At 43.4% G+C, this 18,591-nt stretch overlaps 1 protein-coding gene across 1 annotated transcript in view; it reads left to right on the forward strand.

The window, feature by feature from the left end:
- DNAH9 (dynein axonemal heavy chain 9) overlaps positions 1 to 18,591 on the forward strand; it is a gene marked incomplete at both ends in the record, with an annotated part of 237,237 nt that overhangs the window by 176,900 nt on the left and 41,746 nt on the right. Inside the window, 3 exons of the mRNA XM_083352326.1 lie at positions 921 to 1,091; positions 2,172 to 2,294; positions 17,268 to 17,461. Coding sequence (XP_083208452.1) covers positions 921 to 1,091; positions 2,172 to 2,294; positions 17,268 to 17,461 — 488 coding nt within the window. The remainder of the gene's footprint in view (positions 1 to 920; positions 1,092 to 2,171; positions 2,295 to 17,267; positions 17,462 to 18,591) is intronic.

The following is an 18,591-nucleotide window of genomic DNA, read 5'->3' on the forward strand; positions in this document are numbered from 1 at the left end:
TTTCCTAGTAAGGTGAAATTCTGGCACCAGAGTTAAGTGATTCCTCCCTCCCTCCCTCCCTCCCTCCTTTTATTTCTTTAAATCAGAATTTCAGCTCAGAACAAATTTGAACTAATGAGTCAAATATGCCATGCAGTTGAAGCAGAATGATTGCCCGGGTGTTATGGAGTTTATCAGGAGACTGTTAACCTTTTTTGCCTATGATGGCAGCTCCGGTTTTCTACGATGCATAACCATTGCTAATAATAAAAGGCAAAGAAGGAGCAGCCCACTTCTGTTTAACCCTGCTTTCCTTAATGCCCATGACAATAGACTAACAGATTTATATCACTGGCCTTCAAGAAATTAAAATTTGGTATCCTTCCATTCTGTCTAAAGATCTTGTGAGCTAAGCTTGAGGGCAGCCTTACATCCAGGTCACTTATTCCTAGACTGCCTGAATACTAGCTAGTGCTATATACTATTTTCTTCTCAATTTTCTGAATGAGACTCAGAATGACATTTTATATCAAAAACTACATTGTTTTAATTGTAATTTTCAAGACTAGATGGAATCAACATGGGGTCAGCCTATTCTCCAAAGCACCTGAAGGTAGGACAAGGAGCAATGGATGGAAACTAATCAAGGAGAGAACCAAGCTAGAACTAAGGAGAAATTTCCTGACAGAATAATTAATCAGTGGAATGACTTGCCTCCAGAGGCTGTCGGTGTTCCAACACTGGAGGTTTTAAGAAGAGATTGGACAACCATTTGTCTGTAATGGTATAGGTTTCCTGCCTGAGCAGGAGGTTGGACAAGAACAACTCCAAGGTCTCTTTCAACTCTGTTAATTCTATATTAAGCCATTTGGCATTTGGAGATCTACTTAAAATATTCAAAGTGTTTCATTATGACTGTCTCTCTTTCTCACTACATTTAGGCATTTAATGTGGTCTTCCAGAAAGCTGTCTCAAGAGCTCCAGCAGATGAGATCCTGAAAGAGCGAGTAAACAACCTGATTGATAGCATCACATTTTCAGTGTTTCAGTATACAACTCGTGGACTCTTTGAATGTGACAAACTGACTTACACAGCCCAAGTCACTTTCCAGGTAACCTTGTGGGTTTGTTAACTCTCATACCAGTTACTTTCTAAGTCAGGGGTCTTCAAACGTGGCCCTTTTATGACTTGTGGACTTCAACTCCCAGAATTCCTCAGCCAGGCATGCTGGCTGAGGAATTCTGGGAGTTGAAGTCCACAAGTCATAAAAGGGCCACGTTTGAAGACCCCTGTTCTAAGTGGTATGTACTGGTAGATAATGTTCTCTATGCTGCAACATTTTGCTTAGGACATACCAGCTAAGAAATTCTGTAACACTTTCAGTGGTAGATCACTGTCTTTGAGTCTCTGTATGATGATTACATTGGCATTCTAGATCCTTCATTGTATTGTGGTTTAGTAAGTTTGAACTGAAACAGTTCAGTGCAAAATGTCTGCAACTGCTGTCACCTCTCTTCCACCCACTTATTAGCATTTTGATATTTCTTTTTTTTATTAAAGAGTTTTACAAAAACAAGATTTTACAATATATCCCCAAATCCCCCCCACCCCAAACCCGCCCACTTCCCCCCCCCCCCACTTCCCAGAGCTAAATACTGGATTATAGTTATAATAATCATATTCTAAATAAAAATTATGCATAATATACAATTAACCAAATTCATAATGTGCTTTAACTCCCCTTTAACATAACTACATACAAAGTACCAATAACAATATCCCTCTAAAATCTACTCATAAGCTAAATGGAACTTTTTAGTCCCTTATTTATTCTGAATATAATCTATCCATCTCCTCCAAACTGAAATATATCTTTCCTGTGAATGATCTTTCAAGTAAGCAGAAATCTTAGACATTTCTGCAAGATTCGAAACTTTAAACATCCATTCTTCTATAGTAGGCAAACTATCCTTCTTCCAATATTGTCCCACCAGTAACCGTGCTGCTGTTATCATATCCAACATCAAATTGGTTTCTTTAACATCACAATCTACAACAATACCCAATAAAAACAATTGATGATATTTCTTATCATCCAGAGTCTTGCTAGATATAGTGCCTGGCTTCTGCCCTTGTATCTTCCAGGAAGTGTTGGCAAGTTTCTGTAGTTCAATTTGGGTTTTTGTTTCAGATACTTCTGAAGAACAAAGAAATTGGTGCAATGGAACTTAACTTCCTGCTGCGATATCCTGCCCAAACAGGAGTCACCAGTCCAGTAGATTTTTTGACAAATCAGTCATGGGGTGGCATCAAGGTAACTTGTATACTCTAAATGTCTTTACTGCTAGTGATTGTATTGAATATATAAGTATGTATGTATCTATGTAGGTATCTATGTGTCTATATATGTATACACACACATTTACTTTTCATAACAGATCATTTCTGCTGTTGAGCCATTTTTACACCCCAGTTACTGGTGTTGATTTTTTTCTAAATCCTGCCCTTTTTTCATATACAACTTAAGGCAGTAAAACCACCAACACTCCTTCCTCTTCTTATTTTCCCCACAACAATAATCTTTTGGAGTGAGGTGAGTGGAGAGAGAGTGGCTAGCCCAGGGGTAGGCAACCTTGGCTCAGGAATTCTGGGAGTTGAAGTCCACGAATCATAAAAGAGCCAAGGTTGCCTACCCCTGGGCTAGCCCAAAGTCACCAGCTGGTTTCTAGGCCAGCACCTTCACAACTACACCAAACAGCTTCCAGGTTGAGGTCAAATTATTAAAGCAAAATAAGACCATGATGTAATTGAATGTACTTTTTTGGGCTACATTTACTACATTTACTATCAGGGACGCACACGGTGGTTCAGTGGGTTAGGACGCTGAGCTTGTCGATCAGAAGGTCAGCAGTTTGGCAGGTTGAATCCCGAGTGCCGCGTAACAGAGTGAGCGCCTGTTACTCGTCCCAGCTTCTGCCAACCTAGCAGTTCGAAAGCACATAAAAATGCAAGTAGAAAAATAGGGACCACTATGGTGGGAAGGTAACAGCGCTCCGTGCGCCTTTGGCGTCTATTCATGCCGGCCACATGACCACAGAGACGTCCTCAGACAAGTGCTGGCTCTTCAGCTTTGAAACGGAGATGAGCACCGGCCCCTAGAGTTGGAAATGACTAGCACGCATGTGCGGGGGAACCTTTACCTTTACTATACTTAGTGGGAGGAAAAGCATAATCATTAAGGCTAACTAATCACAAAAGCTCAAGCTATCCTTCAGCAAGAACTGATTAAGTGAAGGAAGAATGAAGTAAAAAAGGTTAATGCATAAATTGACAGCCCTGAGGAGGATCTCTTATCTTGACCTGTAATACATTTGCTTTCTTGAATGAAAATGTCAAGGATTATGTGACTACTAATGGGTCTTACATTTTTTTGGAACCATTTAATTATAGTATCAGGAAATAAACTAATGGCCAGTGTAAGTTACATGCTGCTTATAGCTCACCTCTGCCTGTCTGGCAGCACTACCTTTTAGCTGAAATTTCTGAACATTTTTTAGGACCTGCCCATGTAAAATGCTTTGCAATTGCCCAAATGATATATTAAGATGTCTTGCCATAGTATGGTTGAAAAATATCAAATAATGTGGGAATCTGTACAATTAAAAAACAACAACCCAGAATTGTCACTATTTCTTATAGGCATGATGAAATATCTTCCTATTGTAAGAAGGCATAATTAATGCAGATTCCAGTTGATGTAACTTTGAATGCAATTGGGTAATTTTATGTAGAATTTGCTATAAAATAGTTGATAATGGGATATCAGGTAGAATAAAATGCAGTAAACTTCTGGTCTCTGAAGAGACTCAGTTGGGCAATTCTTGTCAGATGTAATAATAACACGGAAGATCGAGTTCTTCACAGCAATGGCCACTATGAGTTTAATAAGTTTGCTAAACTTATTTGAAGTTTTCTACCAAAATTGCACTTGAAAACCAGAAAACTCATATGGTTATACTTAGCAGGATAGGACCCAGGAACCCCCATGTCAATTATTTCTCGATCCCAGATGTCAAATAAATTATCAGAAGAATTGCTAGCAAATTAATAGGGAAATCTGACCGGGAAGCCATTTCATTGTTTCCTTGCATGGATCAGCTTAATAATTTGTAACCACCCCCACAGAGACATCCCAATATTGAGATCAAAGAGAATTACTTCATGCACCAATCAGAATTCTTCCATTGAAGAAAGCTGAATCCAGCATGTATACTGTTGAATGAATGTAGCTAATCAAGAATTACAGGTAGTCCTTGATTTACAACCATTTTAAGTGACCAATCAAAATTACAACAGCAGTGAAAAAAGTGACTTATAACCGGTCCTCATACTTACAATCATTGCCGCATCCCCACAGTCTTGTGATCAAAATTGGAGTGCTTGACAACCAGCATGTATTTATGACAGTTGCAGTGTCCCAAGATCACATGATTGCTGTTTATGTCCTTCCCAGCTGACTTCAATGGGGAAGCCAGATTTGATTAATGACTGCATGTTCACTTAACACTTGCAGTGATTTGCTTAACAACCATGACAAAAAGGTCACAAAATTGGGTGCAGCTCACATAACAGCAGCCTTACTTAGCAATGGAAATTCTGGTCCCAATTGTGGTCGTAAGTCAAGGACCCCCTGTGTCTAGTGACCATTATAGAGACCTTGAAGAGACCTCGGCTTGCCATGGTAGTCTTGAAGTCTCGATCCATTCATTGTAGGGTGACCTCTTCAGTAATGAAATCCTTGAAAACAATTAGGTAATTAGAAAGTGATGTTAGGCTATTTGCCAATGGAACATGGCCAAACACACATTCAGATGCTCACACACACTTAAAAATGCTATCTGACAGGATCTATCCCTACTCTGTGGTGGCACCTGCTCTCTAGAACACATTCTCCCTGAGATTCTTATGGGCCTGACCCTGCTGGCTTCTTGTAAAGTCTTATAGACCTGTGTATTCTTGGGGCTAGATATCAGATGAGCATGCTTTATTTTGTGTATGCGTGTGTTTGTTGGACCTAAGGTTATGGGCTTTGAAGGCAATTCATGTTTACATTATTTTCTGCTATTCATTTGATTTTTTAAAAAAAACTCATGTTAGTCACCTGGAGTCGCTTAATGCTGATTGGACAAACAAAGCAGAATGAGTAGGACATGAAAGACACATTTCAGTCAATTCCAATTAGGTTTCTACAATAGAAGACAATTTGTTGAGATTATTAGGATGAATTCTTAAATGGCTGATTCCCAATTCTCTGATTCAGCCATCAACTGCAGAATATTGGGACTGTCATCAAAGCAACTTTGGCTGTTGTAGTGGAGCAACCAACACCTTTTCTAATAATGACCACATCCTTCTTTCTCTGTCACCCCAGAAGCCTTCTCCCTACTTTCTTCCATTTCTGCATCACTTTATAAAACATTTCTTGGTTGCTAACAAGCAATATCTCTGCCTTTTCTGATGAAGACTTATATCCCTGCCTTTTGTCTTGTGGACTTATAATACAGATGAACAGTACTGTCTTTTAGAACTTTGGATAACCAGAGACCGCAACTTCCTTTCCCTCTCATCCCTCTGACCTGTAATCTGCAATAGGAACAGGGCATTTTACAGATACATGGTCACATCAACAAATAGCCTTTCATATTTTAATTGTAAAGTAGGAATGGGTCAGTCCTTGCTCCCATGAAGGTCTGCTGCCATATCAGCGAACTGTTTTACAGTGTCCTCCATGAAAGAATAAAGTAGAAAAATGATCCATGAAAACTAAATTGGTCTCATACCACCAATCGGTTTTATAATACAAAATTACTCACGTGGTCTTTTAAGAACAGAAGGAAATGCTTTCCTGCTTCATCAACTTCAGGAAAGTGTTTGACTCTACCTAACAACTCAGGGTCGAGGCTTAAATTGTTAGAGAATGGAATTGGCAAAAAAAGATGTGGTCTCATCATATCTCTTATCCAATCCATCAAATGTGGAATGGATTGGAAACAAAGACAATCAAAGATAAGAGGAGTAAAAGTGTGAGAGTAGCTCAGATGGGTTCAGTTCAAACTATTCATCAGGGATTTTCTGACCTCTTAGAATAGTCATAAAATCCAGGGCTACCTTTGAATGGCTTGCACACTGTGTTCATTTGCCTATGACCTAGGCCTGCTGATACCAGGCCAAGAAAGGCTAGGAATACGTTTGCAGTTCTTTGAAAACTTCTGAAATATACAGGCTAGACTGAAATAAGATTTGCTTTAGTCAAAGCAATTTTATCTAAGCATTCTATTATAAACGAATTAAGTCCAGGCATGCTTTAAGTTGGGTATATGCTGTTCCTTCTGGAAGTGTACTAGAAATCATCAAAGGGTCTTTAGGGGAACTTTCTGTAGAAGGAGCAAGATGCCATTGGATTGTTTATCAAGAGAAGTTCTGCCATAGTCTAGAAGTAGGTAATATAATGCCCCCAGGTTCCCTGGCCTACACTGTGTGTGTGTGTGTGTGGGTGTGGGTGTGTGTGGGTGTGTGTGTGCGTGAGAGAGAGAGAGAGAGAGAGCGAGAGAGAGAGAGAGAGAGAGAGAGAGCCAGAAGGATAGATAGATAGCCAGAAGGATAGATAGATAGCCAGAAGGATAGATAGATAGCCAGAAAGACAGACAGACAGATAGATAGGCAGGCAGACAGACAGACAGATAGACAGATGAAACTGATGAAATGCAAATCACAGCATCAGTCTCCCTTATCAAATTTAATAGGCCTATCAAATGCCTCCGAGAGGTGCATTGCTTTGATTGGACTTATGATGAATTGCCATTTGGATGTATTTTTACAGAGGGAAGCAGTGCCCCTGCTTCTAGCTGCTTAAGTCACCGTGTTGGATTGAAGTGGCAATTTTGCTGGCCTTGCAACAGACTGCACTGCATATTTTCCTTTGGAGGCAAATAGCCAGGCAAAGAAAACCTTAACAGAACTGACTTGATGGGAGCATGAGAGTAGGGAACGTTGCTTTTCTATGTGGGTGCTGAGTCCAATGAATTGGAGCAGCTCTGAAAAGTTGTACCACTTGATACAACCTATTGTTTGGTGCCATGTTTGCTGCCACAAAGTCCCTGCTCTCCAAATTCCAAATGTCCCCTGGCCAAAAAAGTTGCTTATCCCCATTATAGACTATTTCTGCCTTTGGGGAAAAAAAGAAGATTTAACTTCCTAAATAATTATGGGAGATTCAAATAACTGAAGTTTTACGGTCCTGTTCTTGCTTCTCCCTTCTGCAAGAAAAATGAGAAAGTTATTGAAGGGAAGCCATAGACTTCTTCAGTCTTCATGGAGAAATCTCAACAAAGATCTAATTAATGTGAGATTTTTCTGGGTGCCCCAAATAGGAAACTAAGGTGTCCTTTGAGTAAGAAGTGTACATAGTTTTAGAGAATGAGTTTCTGGTGGGGGAGAAACCCCAATTGATTGTAAAAGGTGAAGAAATGACAAAATTGGCAAGAGGCTCAATGTTGACAATTGGACTAAGAATAAACAAACGTTCAGAGTTCGGTTACAGGATCTGAATAGCATAAGAGAAGTTGTATAACTGCATCACATCCCTTTTTACTCTGCCTGGGACTAATGACTTATAGATATAAAACCTTCTTCATAACTACATATAGGTAAAGGTAAAGGTAAAGGTAAAGGTTCCCCCACACATGCGTGCTAGTCGTTTCCGACTCTAGGGGCCAGTGCTCATCTCCGTTTCAAAGCCGAAGAGCCAGTGCTTGTCTGAGGACGTCTCCGTGGTCATGTGGCCGGCATGACTAGACACCAAAGGCGCATGGAACGCTGTTACCTTCCCACTGTAGTGGTCCCTATTTTTCTACTTGCATTTTTACATGCTTTCGAACTGCTAGGTTGGCAGAAGCTGGGACGAGTAACAGGCGCTCACTCTGCTACACGGCACTCGGGATTCGACCCGCCAAACTGCCAACCTTCTGATCGACAGTCTCAGCGTCCTAACCCACTGAGCCACCGCGTCCCTTAACTACATATACTATACTGCTATATTCATTCATAAAGTATTTTGAGTTGAATTACAGGTGAAGGAAAAAGTAGTTGAAATATGGCGCATGGTGTGTAATATTTCAGCTCCTGCCAAGGTGTTCTGCTTTAATGAATTTGGGCTGTATTGTTCTTTCTCTCTCTATACCCTTAAGACTGTTTGTTTTAAACTTTATTTTTAAATGCTCACATCAAAAAATTGTGTTGCTCATCCTAGCTACAGTATTGAGAAAAGCAAACGACTCTATTCTATTTAACATTGCTTCAGCCAAAACTATTCTGCATATTTAGATAGCTTTATCTTTGTTTTTAGTTCTTCTGTAGACAGTTTAAGAGCATGTACTATACATTATGCACCAGAACTAAGCTCAGGGCTTCTGATGCTAAAGTTCCCCCTCTTTTTTTTACATATTCACCATCACTGGAAAAATAAACAAAAAAAAGTAATTTTAGAAGTGCTTCAGAAGATGGCTCATTTCGTGGACACATCAATGCATTTTTCTTGACAATATTGCAGAAGGTGGTTTGTTATTATTTTTTCCTGGGCTGCTTTTTGGTTTCCCAGTGGATCCTAAACCCTGGCATTCTGTGGTGGTCACTTCTGCAAATCCTAGCTAGGCCTATTCCTTAATTTCCCAATTGAACTAAGATCAGTTAGGAAGTACTTTATTATGAGCTGAGTATGCCTGGAGAGTAGGGATTATTTTCTTCTATCTTATCAGTCCAATCATCTCTGTCATTTTGCAGAAATGAAAAAAAATCACTACAAAGGTATTGTGTAATAAATGTAGGGAAGTAATTTTGCTTCAATGCTTCATGTATGCATGCTCACTGAACTTTGCTAATGCTTTCAGCTTTTAAAATGAAGATTATATGATAAAACCTGCCTATAGCCTTATTGAGCAGCTAGGTTAAAAATATTAACGTGCTAGAATGTCAGAGTCATAATTTAATTCTTTTCATTTTGTTGCTTGATTCTTTGAAGAATTTTTCTGATATAGTGCACTGATTATGGATTCCCTGACCTTTATCTGTTCTCTGCTACCTTTCCTACGCCCAACCATTGGGACAGCTTGGGTGTTAGGGACAGTTTTGAGTGGAGTACTACAAGGCAGTATCCCAGCAACATAAAATAATCATGGCATTTCATTAGAAGGGAATGCAGGTGCCACGATGGGTAAATGAATACAACCCCGGATTCATGCAAAGATGTCTCTCAGTATGGTTTTATTGTGAAAGTAGATTGGCCACTCGGTATGAAAACTCTTGAAATATTCTCTCTGCAGATCAGAATAAGGAGAATTTGGACCTTATGATTAAACAGCTAGAGGTCAGAAAATGAAAGATTAGATTTCCTTTCCTAAATGGCATTCCCATTTAAGATTCCTTTTGGGAATGCCATTAGAGTCTGTTTTTTTTCTTCTCTGAAGTTTTTAATTTGTTTGAATAAAAATTAAGTTCAGTGAATGGGAATTTAATTTAATTTAATTTATTGAGATTTATATACCGCCCTTCTCCCAAGGGGACTCAGGGCGGTTCACAGGGCATAAATATAAACAACAATACAAACATTAAAAAACAATTAAATCAATGCCCAAGTTAAAACCAATAATAAAACAAGCCTATATAAAAAACCCATGTACCCCCATCAGGCCAGACCCGCTAGTTCAAATAAATGGGTCTTCAACCCGCGACGGAAGGATCGGAGGTCTGATGCCATCCGGAGCTCTACCGGCAGTTGGTTCCATAACGCCGGAGCACCCACAGAGAAGGCCCTCCCCCTGGGGGCCACCAGTCGACATTCCTTGACAGGAGGCACCCTGAGGAGGCCCTCTCTGTGGGCGCGCACAGGGCGGAGGGGAGTCGACGCCGGCAGCAGGTGGTCCTCGAGGTATCGCGGACCCATGCCATGTAGGGACTTAAAGATCATAACCAAAACCTTGAACCTTACCTGGAAGATAACTGGCAACCAATGCAGCTCACGGAGCAAAGGTGTAACATGGGAGTACCGGGAAACTCCCAAGACAACTCTCGCGGCCGCATTCTGTACCAGTTGGAGCCTCCGAGTAGTCTTCAAGGGAAGTCCCATGTAGAGAGCGTTACAGTAGTCTAGGCGAGAGGTCACGAGCGCATGAGTGACCGTACATAAGGCCTCCTGGTCCAGATAGGGTCGTAACTGGCGCACCAGGCGAACCTGGGCGAAAGCCCCCCTAGTCACGGCCACTATGTGATCCTCCAGAGTGAGTCGTGAATCTAGGAGGACTCCCAAGTTGCGAGCCCTATCCACAGGGGGTAAAAGCTCACCCCCCATAGAAAGAGGTGGAACATCCCAGGTGTCCCGGGAAGCCGGAATGTACAGCCACTCAGTCTTGTCAGGGTTGAGTTGAAGTCTGTTCCTCCCCATCCAGACCCGAACCGCCTCCAGGCAACGGGACATCACAGCGAGGGCATCACTGGGGTGGTTTGGGGTCGAAAAGAAAAGTTGGGTATCATCAGCATATTGATGATACCCAACTCCAAAACCACGAATGATCTCACCCAGCGGTTTCATATAGATGTTGAACAGGAGAGGCGAGAGGACCGACCCCTGAGGAACTCCACAAGTGAGAGTCCTAGGGGTCGACCTCTGCCCCCCTGCCAACACCGACTGCGAGCGTCCCAGGAGATAGGAGGAGAACCACTGGAAAACCGTGCCTCCCACTCCCAATCCCCTGAGACGCTGCAGCAGGATACCATGGTCGATGGTATCGAAAGCCGCCGAGAGGTCTAATAGGACTAGGACAGAGGAATATCCCCTATCCCGAGCCCTCCAGAGATCATTCACCAGAGCGACCAATGCCGTCTCCGTGCTATGCCCGGGCCTGAAACCCGATTGGTAAGGGTCCAGATAATCCGCTTCATCCAGGACCAGGGGAAGCTGATGCGCCACCACACTCTCAACAACCTTCGCAAGGAAGCGAAGGTTGGAGACTGGACGAAAGTTGTTCAATACAGCTGGGTCCAAGGCAGGCTTCTTGAGGAGAGGTCTCACCACCGCCTCCTTCAAGATGGTGGGGAAATAACCCTCGCTCAAAGAAGCAGATATAACCGCCTGGAGCCAGCCTCGTGTCCTCTCCCTAGCTGCATAAACCAGCCAAGAAGGGCACGGGTCCAATAAACATGTGGTGGAACTCAGCTTCCCCATAATCCTGTCCACTTCATCAGGGGTCACAGAATCAAACTCCTCCCAGATAACATTGACAAGACCGCCCGCGTCCTGATCGCCAGACTCTGCCCAGCTGGAGTCCAAACCGGTCCGAATCCGAGCGATATTATCCGACAGATGTTGACTAAACTCCTCAGCACGACCCTGCAAGGGATCCTCCCTCACCTCCTGATTAAGAAGGGAGCGAGTCACCCTAAACAAGGCGGCCGGGCGATTATCTGCGGACGCGATGAGGGTGGAGAAGTAATTACACCTCGCCTCCCTCATCGCAGCGAGATAAGACCTAATGTAGGTTCTTAACCGCAATCGGTCGGGTTCAGATCGGCTGGACCTCCAGCAGCTCTCTAGGCCCCGTTTCCGACGCTTCATCTCCCGGAGCTCCGCGGAGAACCATGGAGCTCGCTGGGATCTGCGCCGGGTCAGGGGCCGCAAGGGTACAACCCGGTCAAGTGCCTCAGTGGCTGCCCTTTCCCAGGCTTCCACTAAGGCATCCGCCGAGCTGTGAGCAATGGAGGCAGGTGGGGACCCCAGCGCCGCTTGGAATCTATCAGGATCCATTAGGCGTCTGGGGCGGTACCATCTAGTTGGCTCCGTACCCCCACGGCGGGGGGTGGCAAAATGGAAGACCAGCCGCAGGAGGTGATGATCGGTCCATGACAGGGGCGTAATAAATGGAGAGCCCCCACCAAAATCATCTAACCACCGTCCAGATAAGAAAATCAGGTCAAGGGTGTGGCCTCCCTCATGAGTTGGCTCAGAAATTACCTGCGTCAGGTCCATGGCCGTCATGGAAGCCATGAACTCCCGAGCAAGCTCAGATGAACCTCCCAGGGATGGTAGGTTGACGTCTCCCAAAACTATAAGTTTGGGGAACTCAACCACCAACCCCGAGAGGATATCGAGCAGCTCGGGCAGGGCTGCCGCTACGCGACTAGGCGAAATGTACACGAGCAGCAAGCCCAGCTGCGCCCCAGAGCCAAATCTCATAAAGAGAGACTCACACCCGACTATCTGAGGAACGGTGGTCTCCCGCGGACATAAGGTCTCCCTAACAATCACCGCCACACCCCCACCCCTACCCTGAGCTCGAGGCTGGTGTAGCACCCGGAAGCCTGGTGGGCAAAGGTCAACCAAAGGGACCCCACCCTCTGGGCCCAACCAAGTCTCCGTGATGCAAGCCAGGTCCGCATGCTCACCCTCAACTAAATCCCTAACAAGGGGAGCTTTGTTAACCACGGACCTGGCATTCAGGTACACCAGCCTGAGCTCAGGAGGCTGCACATCCTCGCTCCCGGAACCTCGGGAAAGAAGCAGAGGGTCGGAGCGCCCCACCGCTTGCAAATAGCGGAGACGGCGCTCCCGGTAACGATATGGCCCCCTGTCTATCCGCCTGCTGCCATTCCCCGTCGTGGGAATTGGTAATCCCACGACCCGCTCATGAGCCCCGGAGACAACGACCCCTCGTTCTCCCCCCGCGCGGTCAGACCCAAGTCTGGCCTGAACTATGGTTGATTGGCCGCCCCCCAAAGCCAGACAACCCCTATCTCCCACCCCTCTCCCCAACCCCGTAAAATTTTTTGATAAAAACATAATCAGGGGCCTCTTATTACATTTATGTTGACGGCCCCCGCCCCTGTCCAGCCATCTCTCAGAGACCCAAAACTCGGGCCCTTCATCGAGGTTAGAATTTAAAGAGGCGGGTCGCACCCAGGAGAGGGGGGCACCCCTGAGGGCGAGCAAGTCCGTGCTAGAATATTGTCGCATATTAGTCCAGCAAGTCCAGAATAGGTAGTCCCGGAGATGATCATGTCCATAGGAGGGTCGAAGGCCAGAAAAGAAAATATCTGGATCCACACCCAGCTACACTGCCACTTAGCTGGGTGCCCCAGTAAACAGGTCCCCCCCGCCCTCTCACGGCAGGCAGTAACTCTGTACCTGGGGATGGTCAAAGATATACTCTGGGTAGGCATGCCCCATAGAGCTCCCACCTCTATGGGGCTGCAGATGTAAAAGTCAGCCACTCTCCCACCATGGCTGGTACCCAGGACCGACCGAATCCAAAGGGGAGAGGGGGAGGCAGACAAAGTTATATATTCAGGCAGAAGAGTAGACGGGCCAAAATGGGCGAAATGGTCTAAAAGCGTCACCGCCGTTAAAACGGTCCAAAAGCGGTGTAAAGACCGCCTGTTGCTCCATTGAAGCGGTCCAAAGACGCCGTTGCCTGCACAAGCGGTCCGAGGCAGCACAGGAAACATCATCGCCGCTAGGATAACTCTCAGTCACCCTCTCCGCCGCCAAAACGGCCCGAGGACGATAGCGTCACTAAAAGCAGCCTGATGCAGTCTGGGGTAAGATGGAAGCACCACCGCCAGCGAGAGGGGCCAAGAGCCCGAAAAACATCGCAGCCAATCACTGGCCTCCACAAGCGGCCCAAATAGGCCAGAAAACGCTGATGCCGCCGAAGTGGTCCAAAAGCAGGTCGAATGTTGCCACTCGGGCCAGGAGGCCCCAGGAATGCCACCGCTTAGTGCTGGTCGTTGAGAACGGCCAGAGCCAACTGCTGCCGTCGTCGTCGTCGCCGGATGCAGGCCATCTCCGCCGTCAAATGCGGCCCCAGGGGACGCCGCTACCAGCGGCAATGCCAACGCCCACGCCGTCGCCACCATCGCCACCGCCATCGCCGCCGCCAAGTCGGACCCACAGGCGTCTCTCTCAGCAACCAGAGGCAGCCCAAGAATGGATATAGCCAGGGCTTTTTTTCTCATAGAACGCTCAGAACGGAGTTCCGGCACCTTTTTTGGATGGAACCTTGTAGGGTAGGCAAGGCGGGTTGTATGACATGTGTGAGTTCCGGCACCTTTTTCTTTTACAAAAAAAGCACTGGATATAGCTGAATAACCCATCTGTCCGTTTCCTCTCTTAGCCCAAGCAACAATGGAAGCAGAAGGAAACGAAAGTATTAAGCTTTTATAATTTCTTAGAACACAGGAACATTCAAGTAACACAAAATAAAACTGAAGGGGGGGCATAGGAAAGAAAGGAAATCTAGCAGAGAGAAAATTAGTTCCCTTATAGACTAGGATCCACATTTATAGCAGACCTGTAATGTATGTGCTGTTAAAAGCAAACTTTCATGGTGGGATATTTTATATGAAAACATTGTAAACATTTTTGCTGATCTAGGACTGGGTGCAGCTGTTGTATTTAAATATTTTATTTGAAAACTTTACACACACACAATTTGTCTATTGGGAACTGTTCAGAAAGACTTCCCTTAATGATTTAATTTTACTTTAATTTTAACTACTTGATTTAGGTGTTGCCTGAGTATAGAATGACTCTGAGTAGCTCACAGTGTGATAAACATAATAAAATACAATACAAATCAAAAAGATAAAACCCACAAAAACATTATTTATCATATGGCACATTCACATCACATTTCAATAAAAACACAAGAGATAAAAATACAAAACATGAGGTATAAAATCTAAAGTATTATAAACATATGTCTAGATTACAGATATATTTTTTTGCTTCCATTTGTCACAGCCAGGAAATCAGCAAAGTCTCCATTAAAGACTCTATTTTGGTACTCTGACACTATATGTTGAATAGTTTGTTTTCCAGCCCTGCAGTCACAATTTGGTGATGGTATTTTATATTTTGTCCCACTGTCCCAGTGCAAATTCAGTTCAGCATTGTCCATATTGCATGGGGCTGGTCAAATCCAGGTGACTTTTCAAGGTAAAAGACAAACTTCAACAAGAATAGCTGAAGATTATTGATAACTCCCAGTTGCCAATATTCAGCGATGTAGCCTACCTGGAGCGAAACAAGTTGAGATCTAGACATACAGCCATTTCTACTGCTTAAAGTAATTGTAGAAGATGATTTTAACATGCACATATGTGGAAACAACATTAGATAGAAAATTGCCCCCCAATTAAAAGGAGGCCTAGAAAATAAAACATATGAAGAATGGCTGCAGGACTTGGGTTTGGCTAGTCTAAAGAAAAGAAGAAATAGAGGTGACATGATAGCAGTATTCCAGTATTTGAGGAGCTGCCACAAAAAAGAGGGGGTCAAATTATTCTCCAAAGCACCAGAGGGCAGGACAAGAAACAATGGTTGGAAACTGATCAGAAAGAAGCAACCTGGAATTAAGGAGAAACTTCCTAACAGTGAAGACTAAGCAATGGAACAGCTTGCCTTCAGAAATTGTGGGTGCTCCATCACTGGAGATTTTTAAGAAGAGGCTAGATAGTTACTTGTCTGAAATGGTATAGGTTCTCTTGCTTGAGTGGGGGGCTGGACTAGATGACCTCCAAGGTCCCTTCCAGCTGTATTGTATTGTATTCCATGTCCTTGTTTTTGGGTCATCGAACCAATCTCCTTGTAATATCATGTATATTAATTGATACTGGCAAAACCATCCGGTCACCATTTTTTTGAGAGGACTTGTAGATCTAGTGGGTCGTCTCTTTAATCTTCCATATCGGCGTGGATGTTCTGAGTTGTTTATCTTCTCATCCAACTTTTCTTCTTCTAGATCCTCTAGTTCCTTCTGAGTTGTATAGGAAACCTTTTCCTTTTTCCAAGTTGTTGATGTCTTTTCTGGATTTTCAAATGTCAATATTTGTTGAATAGTAGATTCTTCTGTTATAGTATTTAAATGTTTCATTTTTTCTATTGTATTTTGTATAGATGGTTCTTTAGTTGTGGTCAAAGTTTGGGCTTTCATATCTGGGCTGTCTTCTTGTTCCTTTCCATAGCCTCTTATTATTTCATTGGTTGTGGTAAGAGTTTGAACGAGTGTTTTCAACGTATAGAGAGTTTGTTGATCTTCATCTATAAGGAAATTTTGTTCCTGGTCTTCTTCCATATTGGTATTTTAAACTAAAGGCTTTACGCTTAGAACATCCAAAAGAGAGAATTTTTTTCCCCTAGGTAGGGAACACAAAACCTTTCACAGCTGTTGTTTCAAAGTTCTCAAGGTTATGTATCTTATCTATTTCCCATGGCAGTCAGCCAGGCCCCTTTTAAAGTTTCCCTTTGAGTCCCAAAGTTATTTCAATCTTTTCAGTTTTTCTTTTTCTTTTCTTTTTATAAGAAAAAACACAGATTTCCCACAGAAGTAAATAATGAAAAATAAAAGATAAAAATTTTTTCAGTCCACATGCTTTAAGAAGTAAGGTTCCAATTTGGATTCAGTTACTTTTTCAATGTTTAAAACACCCCTGGGCATTTAGTTGCTGCTCTTTCTGGAGGGAGGGTTAAAAAACCCCTTCCCTCACTGCAGGGGGGAGAATGCTTAGCAGCTTAAGGAGGTATAGGACGTAATTAGGGTGTAAAAGAGGTAGATCTCACCCAGTTGCCTGGTGGAAAATTTGTCTTTGGCTGTTCACAGCCTAGGGACGAGCCATAATGGTCGGTCCTTTCATCCACCGGTTTGGAGGGATCACCAGGTCTAATGGGACAGTTGCAGCTCTCCCGCGATCCAGTGAGCGCCCCTCCTTGCTGGTTGCCTCTTCAGGGTGACTTTCATCCCTTTTCAGGGCCCCCCAGTGATGCGAAACTGGACAGGGGAGAGAGAGAGCAAGTCTCCCAGCCATCCATAGCGGCTGCGTGGCAAACCGGAAGCCCTACCTCTGTTGCTTTCAATGTTTTGTTTCCATGTTTTCATTGTATTTGTCAATGGTTAATTTGAAGAATAACTTTGTAATGAATTTATTTGAAAGACTTGTTGATGTTCTCAGAAATTTGCATGGATGTCCCTAAAATTTGGGTGTTTAAAACCAAACAGTTCTGAAATCTACAAACTCCATCTTTGCAAAAAAAAAAAAAAACAGTTACAAAATGCTTTTAAGTATTTGGTACTGTGAAGTTCAGCAGTCTTGGTTCTTGAATTTCCAGCAGCTGTTTCCTTTTTATTGGTTTGATAAACCATTGGGCGACCATTTTTCAGTTATGCCACTTCTATTTTTCCAGGCCTTGTCATCCATGGAACAATTTCGGAACCTTGACCGTGAAATTGAAGGGTCTGCCAAGCGCTGGAAGAAGTTCGTGGAATCTGAATGCCCTGAAAAGGAGAAGTTTCCTCAGGAGTGGAAGAATAAGTCAGCTTTGCAGCATCTGTGTATGATGAGAGCGCTACGACCTGACCGTATGACTTATGCTGTCCGGTGAGTTCATAAAATTCTGACCCATGCCTTAGTCAACCGAGTGAAACTCTAAGCTTCTGATGCTGAGTAGCCAAGAAATGCCAGATGAGTCATCTCTTGTCCTTCTAGAGTCCCATTTCTGGCTTACAGTGAATCATTTTTAATTGTGCGCTGGGATTATCTCCTCATTTTTGTCTTTAATCAGAATAGATTTAATAATGTCCATTTACTCGTTATCATTTTCAGGTTTGATTGTCTGAATAGGATGCAAATAACAGACAATTTTTTGTCACGATCTAGTTGAAGCCTGGCATTCCTCAAGCAATTCCATCAACAGACACATTAACCTACAACTAGCCTACGAACCCCTCAGAATCCAAATCAACCACACAGAGACAGCAACGACCCTCAACCAACCCATGCAAGCCCCACCTCCCACCATCAGTTCACCTCCCAATGACCCTGATCTGATGTAACCTCCTCATCACAAGACTCATCATTAGACTCTCACTAATGACTCACACTTGACCCATCACAAGAGCCATTACAAGACCCTTTCTTGACACACCCACACCTGACCAAGCACAAGACCCATCAAAAGACCCTCACTTGACATATCAAGGTTGAACAACACTGATACAGACAAATATCAGAATGTTGTTAGGAAACGGAGCAGTGGCTAAATGGCTGGAATCTGGAAGAGGGAGTGTCCATCTGACGGTATCCTTGCAGATTCCACTTGTAGGAGAGGAATCATCAGAGAATTCCAAACTTCTTTCCTATTGGATTATAAATTCTGCAGCAATGGAAAATCTTGCTCCAGTAAAATATATATAAACCTGACATTTTGCTAACATGAGTTTCTCTTCAACCATTTAATTAAATCATAACAATTACTTCAAAGTTATTTTTCCCCCATGTTGATATCTACTGCTTTGCATTTTGTAAGGTTTTTGAATTGTCCCTGGGGCATTTCATGCAAGTCAAGCATCAGCTTTAAAAAAAAAAAGCGGGATATCAGTTTAAACAATCGTAATAGTTACTGGGTTATCCTGTGCAATCCTCCTTGCACAATCCTGGCTTATTGCAAAATGAAATTGCTTTTACAGAAAGGTTTTTTAAATCAATTTATTATTACAACCAAAGGCCGC

The sequence above is a fragment of the Vipera ursinii genome (assembly GCF_947247035.1).
Source record: "Vipera ursinii genome assembly, chromosome: 2".
NCBI classification, from domain to species: domain Eukaryota; kingdom Metazoa; phylum Chordata; class Lepidosauria; order Squamata; family Viperidae; genus Vipera; species Vipera ursinii.